Genomic DNA, 16,650 nt, shown 5'->3' with positions numbered 1-16,650 from the left:
TGAAGATGATTGAGTTCACACCAGTCAAAGAAGTCCTCAACCACCTTCCCATATTCCAGATCATTCCCTTCAGAGACACATCCAGCAATGGCTGTATCATGAATTTTTGGATGTGGCAGCTGTTTGAGTAGTAGTGGAGATCTGATGTGTAGAGAGTGAACAGAAAAGGAGAGAGCACCGTCCCGTGTGGAGCCCCCATGCTGCAATATACCTGATCAGACACACAATCTTGGATCCTCACATACTGTGGTTCTGTTGGTGAGATAGTCGATAGTCCATGCAGTCAGCTGGCTGTAAACTCCCGCTCCTTCCAGCTTTCTCCTGAGCAGTGATGGTTGAATGGTGTTAAAAGTACAAGTCAAAAACGTGACTCTCACAGCACTTCCAGGCGCCTCAAGGTGCACCAGGGATCCAGGGGGTGTAGCTTGGAGCTCACCAGGGGTCAGAGCTTCTTTAGGTGAGACATTAAAGCCACAGGTCTGAAGTGAAGTTTGGCAGCAATTACAGCCTCAAGTCTTTTAGTATGATCCTATAAGCTTGACACACACCTATTTTTGGGCAGTTTCTTCCACTCTTCAATACAGAACCTCTCAAGTAACATCAGGTTGGATGGGGAGCGCCGGTGCATACATAGGGGCGTTGTCCTCTTGGAAGATAAACCTTCACCCCAATCTGAGGTCCGGTGCACTCTGGAGCAGGTTGTCAGCAAGGATGTCTCTGTACATTGCTGCAGTCATCTTTCCCTCAGCAGGAACTGTCTTGCTGCTGCAAAACATCCCCACAACATGATGCTACCACCACCCTGCTTCACAGTAGGAATCGCATTGGCCAGGTGATGAGCAGTGCCTGGTTTCCTCCAGACATGACACTTGTCATTCATGCAAAAGAGTTCAATCTTTGTTTCATTATACCAGAGAATTTTGTTGCTCATGGTCTGAGAGTCCTTCAGGTGCCTTTTGGCAAACTCCAGATGGGCTTTCACATTGCTGACAACCTGCTTACACATTTTACTGAGGAGTGGCTTCCATCTGGCCACTGTACCATACAGACCTGATGTGGAGTGCTGCAGAAATGGTTGTCCTTCTTGAAGGTTCTCCCCTCTCCACAGAGCAACACTGGAGCTCTGTCAGAGCTGCCATTGGGTTCTTGGTCACCTCCCTGACCAAGGCCCTTCTACCCTAATCACTCAGTTTAGCTCAGCTCTAGGAAGAGTACTGGTGGTTCCAAACTTCTTCCACTTACGGATTATGGAGGCCACTGTGCTCTTTGGGACCTTTAATGTGGCAGAAATCTTTCTGTACCCTTCCCCTCCAAGACACAATCCTGTCTTGGAGGTCTACAGACAATTCCTCTGATCTCATGGCTTGGTTTATGCTCTGACATGCACTGTCAACTGTGAGGGCTTACATAGACAGGTGTGAGCCTTTCCAAATCATGCCCAATCAACTGAATTTACCACAGGTGGACTCAACTTATCTGTGGAGGTTCTCAGTCATCCAGGTCATATTTACTCAAAAGAGTTAAAGCAAGGTGTCTGGACTTGTGAAGATAGGCTTGAAGATGTTTCCCTGCTCATCCAAGCAGCTTCATCAGTTCTGAAAAAACTGACTGGTGGGGAACAAATATATACCCCTCAGTGGGAATGACTAAGGTAAACTAACTAAAACAAAGGATCAGCTAGCCCTGCAGATTGGTCTATGTAGTTGGACGGCCTGTCTAACGACTGGCTATTTGAGTCTAACGACTGGCCAGTGGCTGTGGGAATGTTAATGAGTTCGGGTATGACCGGTTAACAACCTATTGTTGTTATGGTTATCATGTGAATTGGGGTGAAACGTCCTAGGAATGGAAGGGATGACAGCATTGTGAGTGCAAGAGAGATGATGTCCAAGTCCACCACCTCTGTTAAGTGAAGGTTTTTCCAACTTAACATAGATGGCTTCCTTGACCCCTCTTTCGTGCCACCTGTCCTCCCTGTCGAGAATGTGGACATTGCTGTCATCAAAGGAATGTCCCTTTTCCTTGAGGTGTAAGTGGACTGCTGAGTCTTGTCCTGTGGAGATGGCTCTCCTGTGCTGTGCCATTCTTCTGTGGAGTGGCTGTTTTGTTTCGCCAATGTAAAGGTCAGAGCATTCCTCACTGCACTGGACTGCGTATATGATGTTGCCCTGTTTTTCCCTGGGGATTTTGTCCTTGGGGTGGACCAGTTTCTGTCTCAGAGACAGGCCATCCAACTACATAGACCAATCTGCAGGGCTATCTGATCCTTTGTTTTAGTTAGTTTCCCTTAGTCACTCCTACTGAGGGGTATATATTTGTTCCCCACCAGTCAGTTTTTTCAGAACTGATGGAGCTGCTTAGATGAGCAGCGAAACATCTTCAAGCCTATCTTCACAAGTCCAGACGCATTGCTTTAACTCTTTTGAGTGGACTCAACTCAAGTTGTAGAAACTTCTGAAGGATGATCAATGGAAACAGGATACACTTGAGCTCAATTACATACATGTTACATTTGTTGTTTTTCATTTTTAACAAAGTTGAAAATAATTCAAGCACTTTGTCATTATGAGATATTTTGTGTAGAATTTTGAGGGAGAAATTTAGTTTAACCCATTTTGGAATGACACTGTAACATTACAAAATGTGGAAAAAGCAAAGCAGTGTGAATACTTTCAAGATGTACTGTATAATGTCTAATTTTCAGTTACCTGCTTACTTACCTCTTCCTTCTTTCTGTTGTTGTGGCAGTTTGGTCTCAGATTCAACTCTGGATCTCTAATGCCAAGTACATACAGCTCATGTTTGTCAACCATCCATCCATCCATCTATCTCTACACTGCTTATCCGTGCAGCATTGCGGGGGGGCTCGAACCTATCCAAGCTGACTAAGGGCGAAATGGACAGGCCGCCAGTCAATCACAGGGCTAACACACACAGACAGACAATCACATGTGCTCACACAATCACACCTAGGGGCAACATTGGCTACTCTACAAAGGAAGCTGGCACCTTTTGATGCAAATTTGAAGAGTAAACTTTTCCAGGGAAGCCAAGCAGTATGATAACCTGATAGTTGGAGCATACCCTCCAGGCCCCTTTTATAAAAACTGAAACCATTACCTCAGTCTGCCACTTCATAGATACTGTCCCTGACTTCCATGCAATGCTTTAGAGGCAAATCTTATCAACCCCTGATATTTTACCACCGAGAAGCTTGACTATCTCAGTAGCCTTGACCAAGGACATGTGAGGAACTTTCTCTCGAGTCTTCTGACTCTGCCTCTTCCACTGACGGTATGGTATGTTAGTTCGGTTCAGGAGCTGCTCCCAGGATGTGCACAGTCTGGGACAAGCCAGACAGTTTGTCAGAACTTCCTTGAGGCCAACCAAAAGTCCTTCTCAATAGCCTACCCAAATTCCCCTCACACCCAAATTTTGCTCCAGCAACCAATGAAGCTGCAGCCCTTCTCGCCTTCTGGTACCTGTCTTCTGTTTCAGAAGGCTCCTGGGCCAGCTAGACCTGAAAGGGCTCCTTCTTCAGTTTGACACCTTCCTTCACCACTGTTGTCTACCAGCAGGTTCTTTGGCTGCTGATATGACATACACTGATGACCGTTGAAATTGGAGTTAAAAACCTGATGGACAGGGGCTTTCGCCAGACATTCACAGTACACTCCCACTACACATTCAAGCTTACCTTTTCCGTCTGGCAACCTCCCCTAAACACTGATCCACCACGTGGTGGTCAGTTGACAGCTCTGCTCCTGTGTCTAAGACATACAGCTGCAGGTCTGAAGATATGACCACAAAATCAGTCAACAACCTTTGGCCTAAATTAGTCTGGTACCGAGTACACTTAACGGATCTCCTTATGCTCAAACACAGTGTTGTAATAGCCAGACCATAACATAAGTCCAATAACAATGCAGGTTTAGAGGCTCTTCCTTCCAACCGGGTTCCATTGCCCATTGAGTTCCCCAGTAGAAGTCCACAGATGCAACCCTTTTTGGGTTTTCTGGTTCCAAAATTTGTGTTGTGTGTAGAGGTAAAATCTGTGTGGTACGAAGTGAAACCTACATCTGTGTGGTACCATTTCACCTCCTGCACCAGCTCAGGTTCCTCCCCTGCCAGAGAGGGGACTTTTCATGTCTCTACGACAAGTCTGTGTTTCCAGAGGACAGCACACTCAGGACTTAATGCCTCCCCCTGCAGTTGGTGAGTCAATAGAGTTGATTGCTTTGAGTTGTCATGTTTCCAGTCATGTGCCCAGCCATGCACCATAGGTTAAGGCCTGACCACCAGATGCAGTGAGCTCCACTCCAAGGACTGGCTTCAGAAGCTGGGTGAGGTTCTACCTTTCCGATATTGCCATCAGAGTCTTTGAATTACTGATCACCTGGCCTCTCTCTTGAGAACAATTTGCCTTGAGAGACACTACCAGGGGCTGCTGCCCCTGACATAGCTTCCAGGTTCACAGGGACACACAAACTCCTCCACCAAATTAAAATGGCAATTCTTTTTTTCTCCAGAAAATAATACTGTCTGGATGGAGTCGCCAAACATGCAGGTATGCTGGAGAATTTCCCTAGAAGCATAGCCCAACCCCTGAAAAACATCCCCATGATCCCCCTTTTTCTTAGAAACTGGAAAAAGTTTCCACAGACTGCTATTGCATCTTTGTAATTTTTTTCTAAATTTTGTAAAGAACAAGATGACAGTGTTTCCTTTTACTTACTTTTTACTTTGTTTGAGCAGCATATAATTTAGCTGAAATGGCAAAAGTGTGTGTGTGTTCTATTTGCTTCACCCTCATGAAAGCTGACCTCCGATAGGTGGAATGACTTGATCCAGTAGTTTCATACTAGTGCGCTTCCAGATCTTCTTGATAATTCCCCTCAGCTCCTCGTTGGCTTGCTCAAAATTACCTAATCAATAAAAGAAACGTTATGTGAAAAAAGAAATAAGAGAAATTCAAGAAAGTTAAAAGAGATATAAAAGACAGGGTTGATTCCCTCAGTTGAATAACAGTTTAACTACCCTTCTCAGTTGTGGTCACACCGTGTAACTTTCAAAATCATGTAATATTTCAATTAGTGAATGCTTTCTTCAACTTCATGTCATACCACAAGGGCTTCCTGGATGCAAATGTTCAGAAACCCCTCTACACATCCCAGTCATTTTCAGTTACCATCCAACTGTTTTACACATGAAAACAAGTTTTGGATATAATTCAGTTTTTTTGTTTTATTTATATAGCACCTTTTACAATTAAAAGGGTCTCTAGGAGCTTTACGGAAACCCAGAGCCTGAACCCCCGAGCAAGCAGACAGTGGCAACGAAAAACTCCCTTTAAACAGGAAAAAACCTTGTGCAGGGAGGAAGAACACAAGGGAGGATTATCCTGCTGATAGTCAGTCGGGTGAATGGTGGTGGGGGGGGGGGCAGGACAGAGAGGATGAAAGAGAGAGAGAGAGAGAGACATACATGCAATAAACATCGTACATTACAAAGGACAAAACGTGACAGGTTGTTACAAGCGGAATTCTAGGTATTGACTAGGTATTGTATGTATTTGTTTTTTAGCTGATATGTTGTTCAAGTTAGTTAAAATAGCACTACATAGAAGAACGACATAGGCAGATGTTGACTGTAGACACTGGGTTTGTCGTAGGGCTGAATGCAGTTCAACATGTAGACCTGGATGGAGAGAGACCTGCAGAAAGATACAGAGAGAGAGGGAGGGAGAGACAGAAAACTACGGGGAAAACAGGACACACAGTTAGTGACATAAAATAATGGATTATATGTTGACCTGATGAGAGGAGAGGAAGGGAGAGGAAGAAGAAGAGAGGAGGTGGGGGAGTAGCGATGATGGTGGTGTTGAAGAGGTGGGGGAACTGCTCAGTGGATCATGTTTGTGTCCCCCAGCAGCGTAGGCCTATAGAATTGTAGCTATGATAGAGATTAAAGACTAAGAGTTAGTCAGGGCCATTCTACCTGTGGCTGTATATCAAGAAGTGACTGTAACTATTCCTATCAGCCCTACACACTTTGCTTGAGGCTAACTATATGCTTTACTAAACAGAAAGGTTTTAAGTTTGGTCTTAAAAGTGGAGGTGGTGTCTGCCTATCGAACCCAGATTGGCAACTGGTTCCACAGTAAGGGTGCCTGATAGCTAAAGGCTCGTCCTCCCATTCTACTTTTATGAATTCTGGGAACTACAAGTAAACCTGCACTCTGTGATCTGAGTGTTCTATTGGGAATATATGGGACTATTAGATCCTGCAAGTATGATGAGGTTAGTCCATTTAGGGCCTTATATGTAAGTAGGAGAATTTTAAAGTCTATTTTGAATTTTACCAGAAGCCAGTGAAGAGAAGCTAAGACAGGGAGATACGATCCCTTTTGCTGATTCCTGTCAAAACTGCTGCCGCGGAAATCTATGTTTCTGTCCCTGCTCCGCAGACCAGGCCGCCTGCCGCCGCGGAGATCCACGTTCCTGTTCCAGCTCCGCGGACCAAGCAGCCAGCCGCCGCGGAGATCCACGTTCCTGTTCCTGCTCCACGGATCAGGCTGCCTGCCGCCGCGGAGGTCAACGTTCCTGTCCCTGCTCTGCGGACCCGGCCGCCTGCCGCCGCAGAGAACTTCATTCCTGTCCCTGCTCTGCAGACCAGGCCGCCTGACGCCGCGGAGAACTTCGTTCCTGCTCTGCAGACCAGGCCGCCTGCCGCCGCAGAGGATTTCGTTCCTGTTCCTGCTCCGCGGATCAGGCTGCCTGCCACCACGGAGGTCAACATTCCAGTCCCAGCTCCGCGGACCAGGCCGCCTGCTGCCGCGGAGGTCTACGTTCCTGTTCCTGCTCCGCGGCCCAAGCAGCCCGCCGCCGCGGAGATCTATGTTCCTGTCCCTGCTCCGTGGACCAGGCCGCCTGCCGCCCCGAAGGTCATCATTCCTGTTCCTGCTCCGCGGACCAAGCTGCCCGCTGCCGTGGAGGTCAACGTTCCAGTCCCAGTCCGCAGACTAGGCCGCCTGCCGCTGCAGTGACCAGTGCTCCAGTCCAAACCCCGAGGGTGCGGCCGACTGCTGTCTCGGGTCTCCTTGCCTCAGCTGTCGGGCTGCAGCCTACTGTTCCAGGGCTAGGTCCGACCAGGGCTACATGTTTCTGTCATGTCTGGTTTTTTGTTATGCTTTGTCTTTTGATTTCAGTCCATGTGCCATGTTCCATGTTTGTCTCCCATGTGTTTTTTCATGTTTTAAGTTCAGGTTTCAGTCACGTTTCTTGTGTTTCCATGTTTTATGTTTGAGTCCATGTGTCATGTTCCATGTGTGTCTTGTGCTTCCATGCATTATGTTCAAGGTTTTTGTCATGTCCTGTTTTATTTTGAAAAGCTTCACTTCCCCTGTGTGCCCTGTTTCCATGTAACTTTGCTTTTGGTTTTCTTGATTACTTTCTCCCTCCTGATGTGTGTCACTTGTGTCTCGTTAACAAGTCTATTTAGTCCTTGTCTTCCCAGTCACTGTTTGTCAGAGTGTTAGCGTCTTTCTATGAATGTCTGTTTCATGCCAGGATCATTTTGCCTTGTTTTTGTCATGCCATGTCGTGTAGAGTTTTTGCCAGGAATTTTGCCACAGTTTTGCCACAGTAGGTGTGCTTTTTGAGTTTCTTTGCTTAATTAAATAAAGACGATTGGTATTGGACCTCTGCCTCGCCTGCCAGCCTTTTTCACTCTGCATCGGGGTTCAGCTCATTTCTGCGTCAGCGACGCCGACATTTGTGACAGGTTAACCCTTATAAGATGAAAGATGAAAGATGAAAGTGACATATTTTGTCATTGGAGGGAACTCACTCCAACGAAATTTGTGCTCTGCATTTAACCCACCCAAGTGATGTGCACACACACACAGCAAACCCGGGGCAGTGGGCGACCGCGTGCAGCGCCCGGGGAGCAGTGGGGGTTAGGTACCTTGCTCAAGGGTACCTCAGCCATGGACACCGGTACAGGGAATCGAACCAGCGATCCACCGGTTACGGGGCCGACACCCTAACCGCTGATCCACGACTGCCCCGCCAAACTTAAAACCTTTCTGTTTAAGCGAAAAGGAAACATTATTAACATGAACGAAGTGAAATCTATCTGATAAATATGATTTACACCAGCCTAGCGCTGTCCCTGTGATCCTAGTAGCCTGCGGTCTGATGCCATGAGGAGGTCATTTGTAACTTTAACCAGTGCTGTTTCTGTGCTGTGATGGGCTCTGAAACCAGACTCAAACAGACTGTTCCTGTGTAGGTGATCAGTTAACTGACTTGCAACCACTCTTTCAAGTATTTTAGACATAAATGGGAGGTTGGCTATCAGCCTATAGTTTGCTAAGATGTCTGGGTCAAGTGATGGCTTTTTAAGTAGGGATCCGATCTTTAAAACAGCAGTTTTAAATGCCTGTGGTACATAACCTGCTGTTTAAAGACAAGTTGATCTGATCTAAGAAGGAAATGCCAGTCAAGGGAAAGACGTCCTTGAGGAGCTTAGTTGGGATGGGGTCTAAGAGACATGTAGTTGGGTTAGATTTATTAGTGCTGGAGGTCAGCTCAGGGAGGTCTATGGGCAAAAAGCTGTCCAGAGATGGAGGAGGACTAAAAGCGGTTTCTAAATATGGCAGTATATTGGCTATTCCTGGGAGATCTTCATTGATATTTATTTTTTCTCTAATGTTAGTGATTTTATTGGCTTCACTGCTAAATACTGCAGGAATACAAGGCTCAAGAGAGCTGTGACTCTTTGTCAGCCTGGCTACAGCGTTAAAAAAAAAAAACGTGGGTTGTTCTTGTTTTGCTCTATTATTGATGAATAATAAGCTGTTCTGGCTTTATGAAGTGCATTTTATATGCCAGTAGGCTGTCTTTCCAGGCCCTCTGGGATTCAACTGATTTGGAGGAGTACCACTTCCTTTCCATCTGTCTTGATACTTGCTTCAGTGTTCGTATATTTGAATTATACCGTGGAGCTAGCCTCCTATGATTTATAACCTTCTTTCTCAGTTGGGCAACCATATCTAAAACTGTGTGTAAAATGGCTGCAGTGTTGTTGACAAAGCAATCAATTTCTGCAGAAGTAATATTTAAATCAGTATGCTCTGTTTTACTGTTACATGGTGCTGAATGGAGCTGTGATGGGATTGCATCCCTAAATCTGTGTCTACAGTATTCTCAGAGAGGCATCTGCTATAGTAAGCCTTTTTGTTCTTTGCTGTAAGGTGTGTTAGAGTTAGCTCAAAAGTTATGGTGAATGGTCTGAAAAGAGAGGGTTCTGAGGGACAACTAACAGGTTCTTAGTTTCGAGGCTATACGTGAGAACCAGATCAAGGGTGTGATTATGACAGTGTGTTGGTTCATTTACTATCTGAAGGAAACCTATCTTAGAATCTTAGAATGAGTTAAGGCTTTCTTAAGACTGTCAGAGTCAACATCCATATGAATGTTAAAGTCATCCACTATAATGACTTTATCTGTACAGAGCACTAAACTAGATAAGAAGTCTGAAAACTCAGACAGGAACTCTGAGTAAGCAGTAGCAGCACACAACAACTAATAAAACTTGTTTTTCTGACTTTCAGTTTTGGTGAGACAGGTTGAGAGTGAGACTCTCAAATGAACGATAGGTTTAGGTTTTGGATTAATCTGAAGACTGGAGTGGTAGATTGCTGCCACTCCTCCTCCTCGGCCTGTGCCTCCAGGAACATGATAGTTAATATAACCAGACGGAGTTGATTCATTTAAACTAACATACTCTTCATCCTGTAACCAAGTCTCAGTGAGATAGAATATATCGGACTGATGATCAACAATTAGATCAGTGACTAGGAGTGATTTAGAGTGGGGGAATCATATATTTAATAATCCACATCTGATTGTCCTATTTTTTGGTTCTCAGGGTTAACCCTGACCAGAGAACGCTACAGAGTCCGACATGGTTTTTGCCAAATTACACACTGACTCCATATTAGCTTTGGTGACCTCTGACTGGCATAACCGGTTGTCATTAACATCGACGTGGCTGTCAGGTCTACTGGACTATGAAATTTCAGTGTTGTCTGCACACCATTCCAAATAACCCAACAATGCCTTTTTAAATAAACTCTGAACTTGAAATTTTTATGGCTGATGGTATCAGCATACACAGACAATCTCTGAAATTCTCTTGCTGCCCAACCACAGAAAAGCACAGTTCACTCACGCTTCTGCAGTGTCCACCCTGCAGTCACCCCACACAGCCCAACTATTTAAGACCATTGACTGGTTGGTAAACCCTGACTCCTTTTCTATGGAATATGAATTGTTTTTGTCTACCTTTGATGTCAAATACACGTTATCTCTTGGCAATTTGGTTTGCCATTTCAGCTGTATCTATCACCACTCCTATACAGGTACACACACAAATGTATTTCCAGTTAAGTGAAATAAGATAAACGATGTCTGTCTGACTGCTGTTAACTAATGGATGTCACTCAGTTTCCTTCAACAATAGCTAGACAAAAGCATTCTCCTCATTGGTTCAAACAAGTTTGTCTCAGAAGTGAAATACTATAGTGGCATGTCGACCACAAATGTCAAACCTCCCCAACGAACCTTGGTATAATCTTTGACCAAAACCAACTTTGATCCACACACGTACAAACATCAAACCACTGCTATCAACCAGGAATCTAAAAATACTATTCAGTTCCCCATTTGAAAAAACAGACAATCTGTCAGAAAATATACGCCGTCGCTGATGCAGAGAGAACAGAAGAAGAGGCAGGCAGGCAGGCAGATGTCAAAAACACTAGTTATTTTAATCTAACAAAAAACTCAAAAAAATAAACTCACACGGTGGCACAAGGATCGACAAAAACAATGGTGAAAAAGTTCCTGGCATGAACACATGGCATGGTACACAGAGACAAACATAGCATGAAGACAAACAATCAATTTCAGTGCAGAAAGTTGCTCGGTGTTTAACTGCAAGAAGAGCGGACGGTCTGCAGCGGACCGCATCCTTCCTCCTCTCAGCATTCAAGTCCGTACAGCGTACGGTTGGCGACAACTACAAATGCACTGCATATACAGAAACGCGCTGCATATAGGAAAACAGATGCAAAAGGAAAACGCTGCAAATACAGAAATGCGCTAAGTATATACAACATATTCTTAATTCTTTTTCTTTGACATTGATATGTCTGTTGTGTGTCTCTCAGTGGAAGCTCAGCACTGCCCCTAGAGGCCTGGAGCACTTCCGTTGTATGACTGGATATGCGGCTTTTCTTTTTGCATTTGTTTCTTATATGCAGTGCGTTTCTGTATTTGCAACACCTGTCTGTATATGCAGCGCGTTTGTACTTGTCGGCCACCGTACCGAGTGGCCTGATTCAAAATCTCCACCTTTGCAAATGCGCTGGAAATTATTCGTTGTTTATTTTTTCCCTAAGAAAAACGCTTGGAGTGGAAAAATACCAAGGTTGAAAAATAAAACTAAAGATTTGTACTGTAATGTGTAATGTAATTTTCTTTTTGTTAGAACTGATATTAAAAAATCAGTCAGTGCATTATGGTTTTCATTCTGGCGGTGGCCCCTAGGCAGTTGATGTGACTTCTCTGAGACGGAACTCCCAGAGCACAACAGAGAGCAATCCACTAGAGGGATTTCAACTTTCAACTGCTTGGAAGAGAGGAATATCAGTGTTTTTTTGATCTTCCCTTTGTTTTTTCATTTATCTTGGAAGGACATTTTGAAAATCTAACATGCCAATAAATCTAACTATTTAATATCATTGTATTATAAAAGAAAACCTACAAACATTAAAGAAACAATTAGAAGACAACAAATCCTCCTTAATAAAACTATCCACATTAGGACAGATATCCAAAAAAATTGTTACATGCAGAATTCTGCAGATACACATACACCAATAAATGCAAACAAATGCATGTATCAGATCAGAATTAGGCACATACCCACTGATAATTAACGTATTTAAGAAAGCAATCCCTTATCCCTTATGTCCCCTATGCATCTATAAAAATAACAATAATACAATATTTGTGTTATTGATAAAACAAACCTTCTGTCTTTATTTTCAGTGCAGTTCTAACCAGGGCAAACAGTGTGGCATTGAAGGTTACTGTTCCATCACTGTTGAGAGGCATGTTCATGGAAACCAATCTCTGTAGAAACACACAACACAGATGCACACACACAATAATTAATAACAAGCAAATAATAAGTGAAATACAGAAGGTGACACATAGTTAAATGGCCACATCAAGCCCACCAAAGATTTCCATCTGCTCTGCAGCATACTAATGAATCCAGTGGAAGAGGCCTAGTCTCTCAATTACCTTGCCAACTCCTGGGGATGAATCAAAAAGTCTATAATTTATAGTTCATCCATTCAGTAGAAACAGATTTTTGTCCAGCTTCATTGTCTCTACTCCATGGATCCCTGGCCCTGATCACTGCTATATGGCTTTTCTTATAACGTGTGCATTGATTGAACAGAAGGAGGTACAGAAGCTTTTCCTTTGAGATGGAGGTACATTGACCAATATATCAGTTGTTAGTTGTTAACTCGTAGATCAGTTGTGCAATCAAAATCACACAATTCACATCATGATGAAATAATAAAGTCATTAAATACAGATTTTCTAAATAATACTACTACCTTTATTTTACGGAACTCAAAACACTAACAGTTAAAAGTAATAAATTAAAAATAACAGCAACAGTTAATAATAATAAATAAAATAGAGGAAAAACAAACAGGCAAACAAAGAGTTTCATCATAATAGAAAACATTAAAAGTAAAAGATTTTAAGAGATGCACCAGAGTTAACCCCAAATGGGCAGCCAACTAAATGCACAGGAACAGTGATACTGCTTTTTCAATTAGCTATGTTGATGATTATTTTGCAATACCTACCTCAAAGTGCAGCGCTGTTATTCACAGCCTCCGCAAGTAGCCCATTTCCTGTTTATTGTTGTTTATTATTTATTATGCTCACTTCACACTTTCACTTTGTCACTTTGAAACTTTCACCCTGCACCTTGTACATGCAAATGTTCAATGACAATAAAGGTCTTGAATCTTGAATACGGAATTTAACAGACAAATTAAAGATAGTCTTCACTTCCTAAAGTTTGAGTTCAAAGGGAGTTAGCTGTTCTGTGATCAAAGGGGAAGATGTTCTATAATTTCTCTCATGGCTCAGGCCATGACACTAATGTTTGTTTGTATTTTTCGGCAGCTCTTTGCACTTTGTACTGGAGTAATTTCTCCTTCTGATCTCCTTGTTAGGTTTGCTGACTGAGTTTGACTTTATGCTCAGAAACCACCAGTCCCTATGTTCATTGTCTTCACCTCTTCCTGCCTGTAAGCCCGAGCTACTCTCCAATAGACATGTACGAGTCCACAGTTGGTTGGTTAATTCACTCAGCTCCTCCTACTGATATTCACAAATCTCCCTCTTCATTAACCTGTACCTGTTGAGTCTGTGGCTACTCTTGCTGTTAACAACCCATATAAATACAAAATTGTAAATTGTGCCATTCATAATCTCTTTATAATCTATCCCATTTCTTCTAAGTTGCTGTTAGCAAAGAGCTGTTACAACCAATAGCATAAATTAGATGGACTAGCAGTGCCTGCTACCTTATTTGTCATCAGGTAACTCAGGGAGGTGAGAAAGTCAAGTTAGAGAAACTTCCTGCATGGCTGGACACTTAGCTAATCTGGCTCAGTTGGATCGGGTTTTACTCAAACTAGACAAGACAAGACAACTTTATTTGTATGGCCCATTTTCAGAAGCAGTTTGTCTCTAAGGGCTTTACATAAAATCATAGCAACATCCTCTGCCCTTAAACCCTCACATCGACAAAGGAAAAACTCCCAAAAAAAGCAACAGGGGAAAATGGGAGAAACCTCACCTCAGGGTAAGCAACAGAGGAGTTGTTTTTGAGAACCTTATAAGTCAATGGAAGGATTTTGAAGTCTACCCTATATCCTACAGGAAGCCAACGGAGTGAGGCTAAAACAGATGAGATATGCGCTCTCTTATTAACTCCTGTTAATACCCTCGCTGCAGCGTTTTGGACCAACTGGAGACCCTTCAGAGAGTTTTTAGAACATCCTGACAAGAGAGAATTACAGTAGTCCAGCCTAGAAGTGATGAATGCATGGACCAATTTTTCGGCATCACTCTGACAATGCATGTTCCTTATATTAACTATGCTACGGAGATGAAAGAAGGCAGTCCCAGAGATATGTTTTATATGAGTATTGAAGGACAGGTCCTGGTGAAAAATGACTCCAAGCTTCCTCACCGCTGTAATAGAGTTAAAGGTGATGCCACTGACTGAATTAATTAATAACAAGTTAGAGGACAGGTGGGTTTTTTTTATAGATAAGTATAGTTGTGTATCATCAGCATACACCATAGTGACAAGATGGCGGCGCGGGTGCACGCAGCGGCTCGAGGCTCTCGGCTTTTTGTGTATTTTTTCTTGTTTTTGTCTGTGTTTTCACTACTGTTTTCACCAGTCAAAGCATTAATTCAGTACGGAAGGGCTGAATTGTGGGAATTGGGGAATAATTACGGACTGTTTGCACCCCCAAAGCTGGATTTTATCCCACCAGAGCTGCAGCGGACCACAGAGGCTCTTGCCATCCCCCCTCTGTGGCCTCGGAGACGGAGGAGACAACGTAAACAAAAGCGGGGTAAGCGGAGCGGGTTGCGTGCTAGGCTACATGCTAACCCACACAGACCGGCTCTGCCCAGTCTCCTCCTCGCCAACGCCAGGTCACTCGTCAACAAACTGGACGAGATTCGAATGAGGATCGTCTCACGTAAGATGGACAGCTGTGTGGCGATCTTCACCGAGACCTGGCTGGATAAAAACATCCCCGACGCTGCGGTGGAGCTAGCAGGGCGCTCGCTGTTCCGTGCCGACAGGACTGCAGCTTCAGGCAAGACCAAAGGCGGAGGTTTGGCGCTATACATTCACAACTCGTGGTGTACAGCAACGAACATAATAGGAACTTTTTGCTCCCCCGACTTGGAATATCTAGCAGTGAAGTGCAGACCGTTTAAACTGGTTAGAGAACTCAGCTCGGTCATGATCATAGCGACCTACATTCCACCGAGGGCTAACGCTAAGCTAGCGCTAGAGGAGCTATACTGCCTGATTAGCAGCCAAATGGACGCTAATCCAGAGGCGGCTGTGATCGTGGCTGGGGACTTTAACCATGTGGAATTAAAGGCTGTTCTCCCCAAATTCCACAAATTCATTAACTTTCCGACCAGAGACTGCAATATACTGGATCAGGTATACTGTAACATTCCAGGGGCATACAAGGCTGTAGCAGCTCCTCACTTGGGCATGTCAGACCACATCTCCGTGGAGCTGATCCCTGCCTACAGACCTCTGATTTGCAGGACCAAACCCACCACCAGAACCATCCAGGTGTGGAATGAGGAGGCTTCCTCAGCCCTACAGGACTGCTTTGAGCACACAGACTGGGGAGTGTTCAAAGCAGACGCTGACCTGGACGAGTACACGTTAGCTGTGTTGTCCTATGTTCACTTCTGTACTGATGCTGTCCTACCCACAAAGACAATCACGGTTTTTCCTAATCAAAAACCATGGGTGGACGGCACAGTGTGGCCCCTGCTAAAAGCCCGGGATGCAGCCTATAGGTCAGGAGATAGGCTGGCTTACAGCAGGGCCCGGAAAGAACTGAAAAAGGGCATCCAGCTGGCTAAACACAGGCACAAGCAGCGCATTGAGGAGCACTTCAATGACAACGATCCACGTAACATGTGGAAAGGCATTAGGACCATCACGGACTACAAGCGGAATGACCAGCAGGTCAGCCATGACCCGACCCTACCTGACACCTTAAACAGCTTCTTTGCACGCTTCGGCTCCCCGAGCAGCAGAAGAACTGCACACCTTCCTCAGCCAGAGGTGCAGCAGCAGCCTCTCGTCCTGCAGCTGCACCAAGTGACCTCCGCTCTGAGGAGGATCAACACCAACAAGGCTGCAGGTCCAGATAAGGTGTCAGGGCGCACACTGAAGTCATGCGCTGACCAACTGGCAGGAGTCTTCCTGGACATCTTCAACCTGTCCATACAGCTGTCCACTGTCCCGGTGTGTCTGAAGTCCTCCATCATTGTGCCTGTGCCAAAGAAATCAACCATCACCTGCCTCAATGATTACCGACCTGTCGCTCTGACCCCGGTTATCATGAAGTGCTTCGAGAGGATCCTCCTGAGATACATCAAGGACGCCATCCCCGTTGGCCTGGACAGTCTGCAGTTCGCCTACAGGGAGAACCGTTCTACGGAGGATGCCGTCTCGGGAGCACTTCACACGGCCCTGACTCACCTGGAGCATCCTAACACCTATGGCAGGATGCTATTTGTGGACTTCAGCTCGGCTTTTAACACTGTCCCCCCGGACATGTTGGCCCTGAAACTCCACAACCTGGGTTTGTCAGACCCACTCTGCTCCTGGATCAGGGACTTCCTCACCAACAGGCCCCAGGTGGTGAGGATAGGGGAGTCTACATCAGCCCCACTGATCCTCAACACTGGCACGCCGCAGGGTTGTGTA

General features: G+C 44.7%; 1 protein-coding gene across 4 annotated transcripts in view; it reads right to left on the bottom strand.

Annotated features, from left to right (window-relative positions):
* Positions 1–16,650, bottom strand: part of LOC124054198 (dihydropyridine-sensitive L-type skeletal muscle calcium channel subunit alpha-1-like) — a 269,412-nt gene that overhangs the window by 28,468 nt on the left and 224,294 nt on the right. For 2 of the 4 annotated variants that reach the window (XM_046379885.1, XM_046379893.1), the window contains 2 exons: positions 12,101–12,203; positions 4,824–4,925 (listed from right to left, as the gene is read on the bottom strand). In XM_046379885.1, the coding sequence (XP_046235841.1) occupies positions 4,824–4,925; positions 12,101–12,203 (205 nt within the window). Of the gene's footprint in view, positions 1–4,807; positions 4,926–12,100; positions 12,204–16,650 lie in introns of all 4 variants that reach the window. The other 2 variants (XM_046379912.1, XM_046379903.1) reach the window with 2 other exon arrangements.

The sequence above is a fragment of the Scatophagus argus genome, chromosome 3 (genome assembly GCF_020382885.2).
Source record: "Scatophagus argus isolate fScaArg1 chromosome 3, fScaArg1.pri, whole genome shotgun sequence".
In the NCBI taxonomy this organism is placed as follows: Eukaryota; Metazoa; Chordata; class Actinopteri; family Scatophagidae; genus Scatophagus; species Scatophagus argus.
Note: the sequence above shows the minus strand (reverse complement) of the source record. Positions and strands in the feature narration are given on the sequence as shown.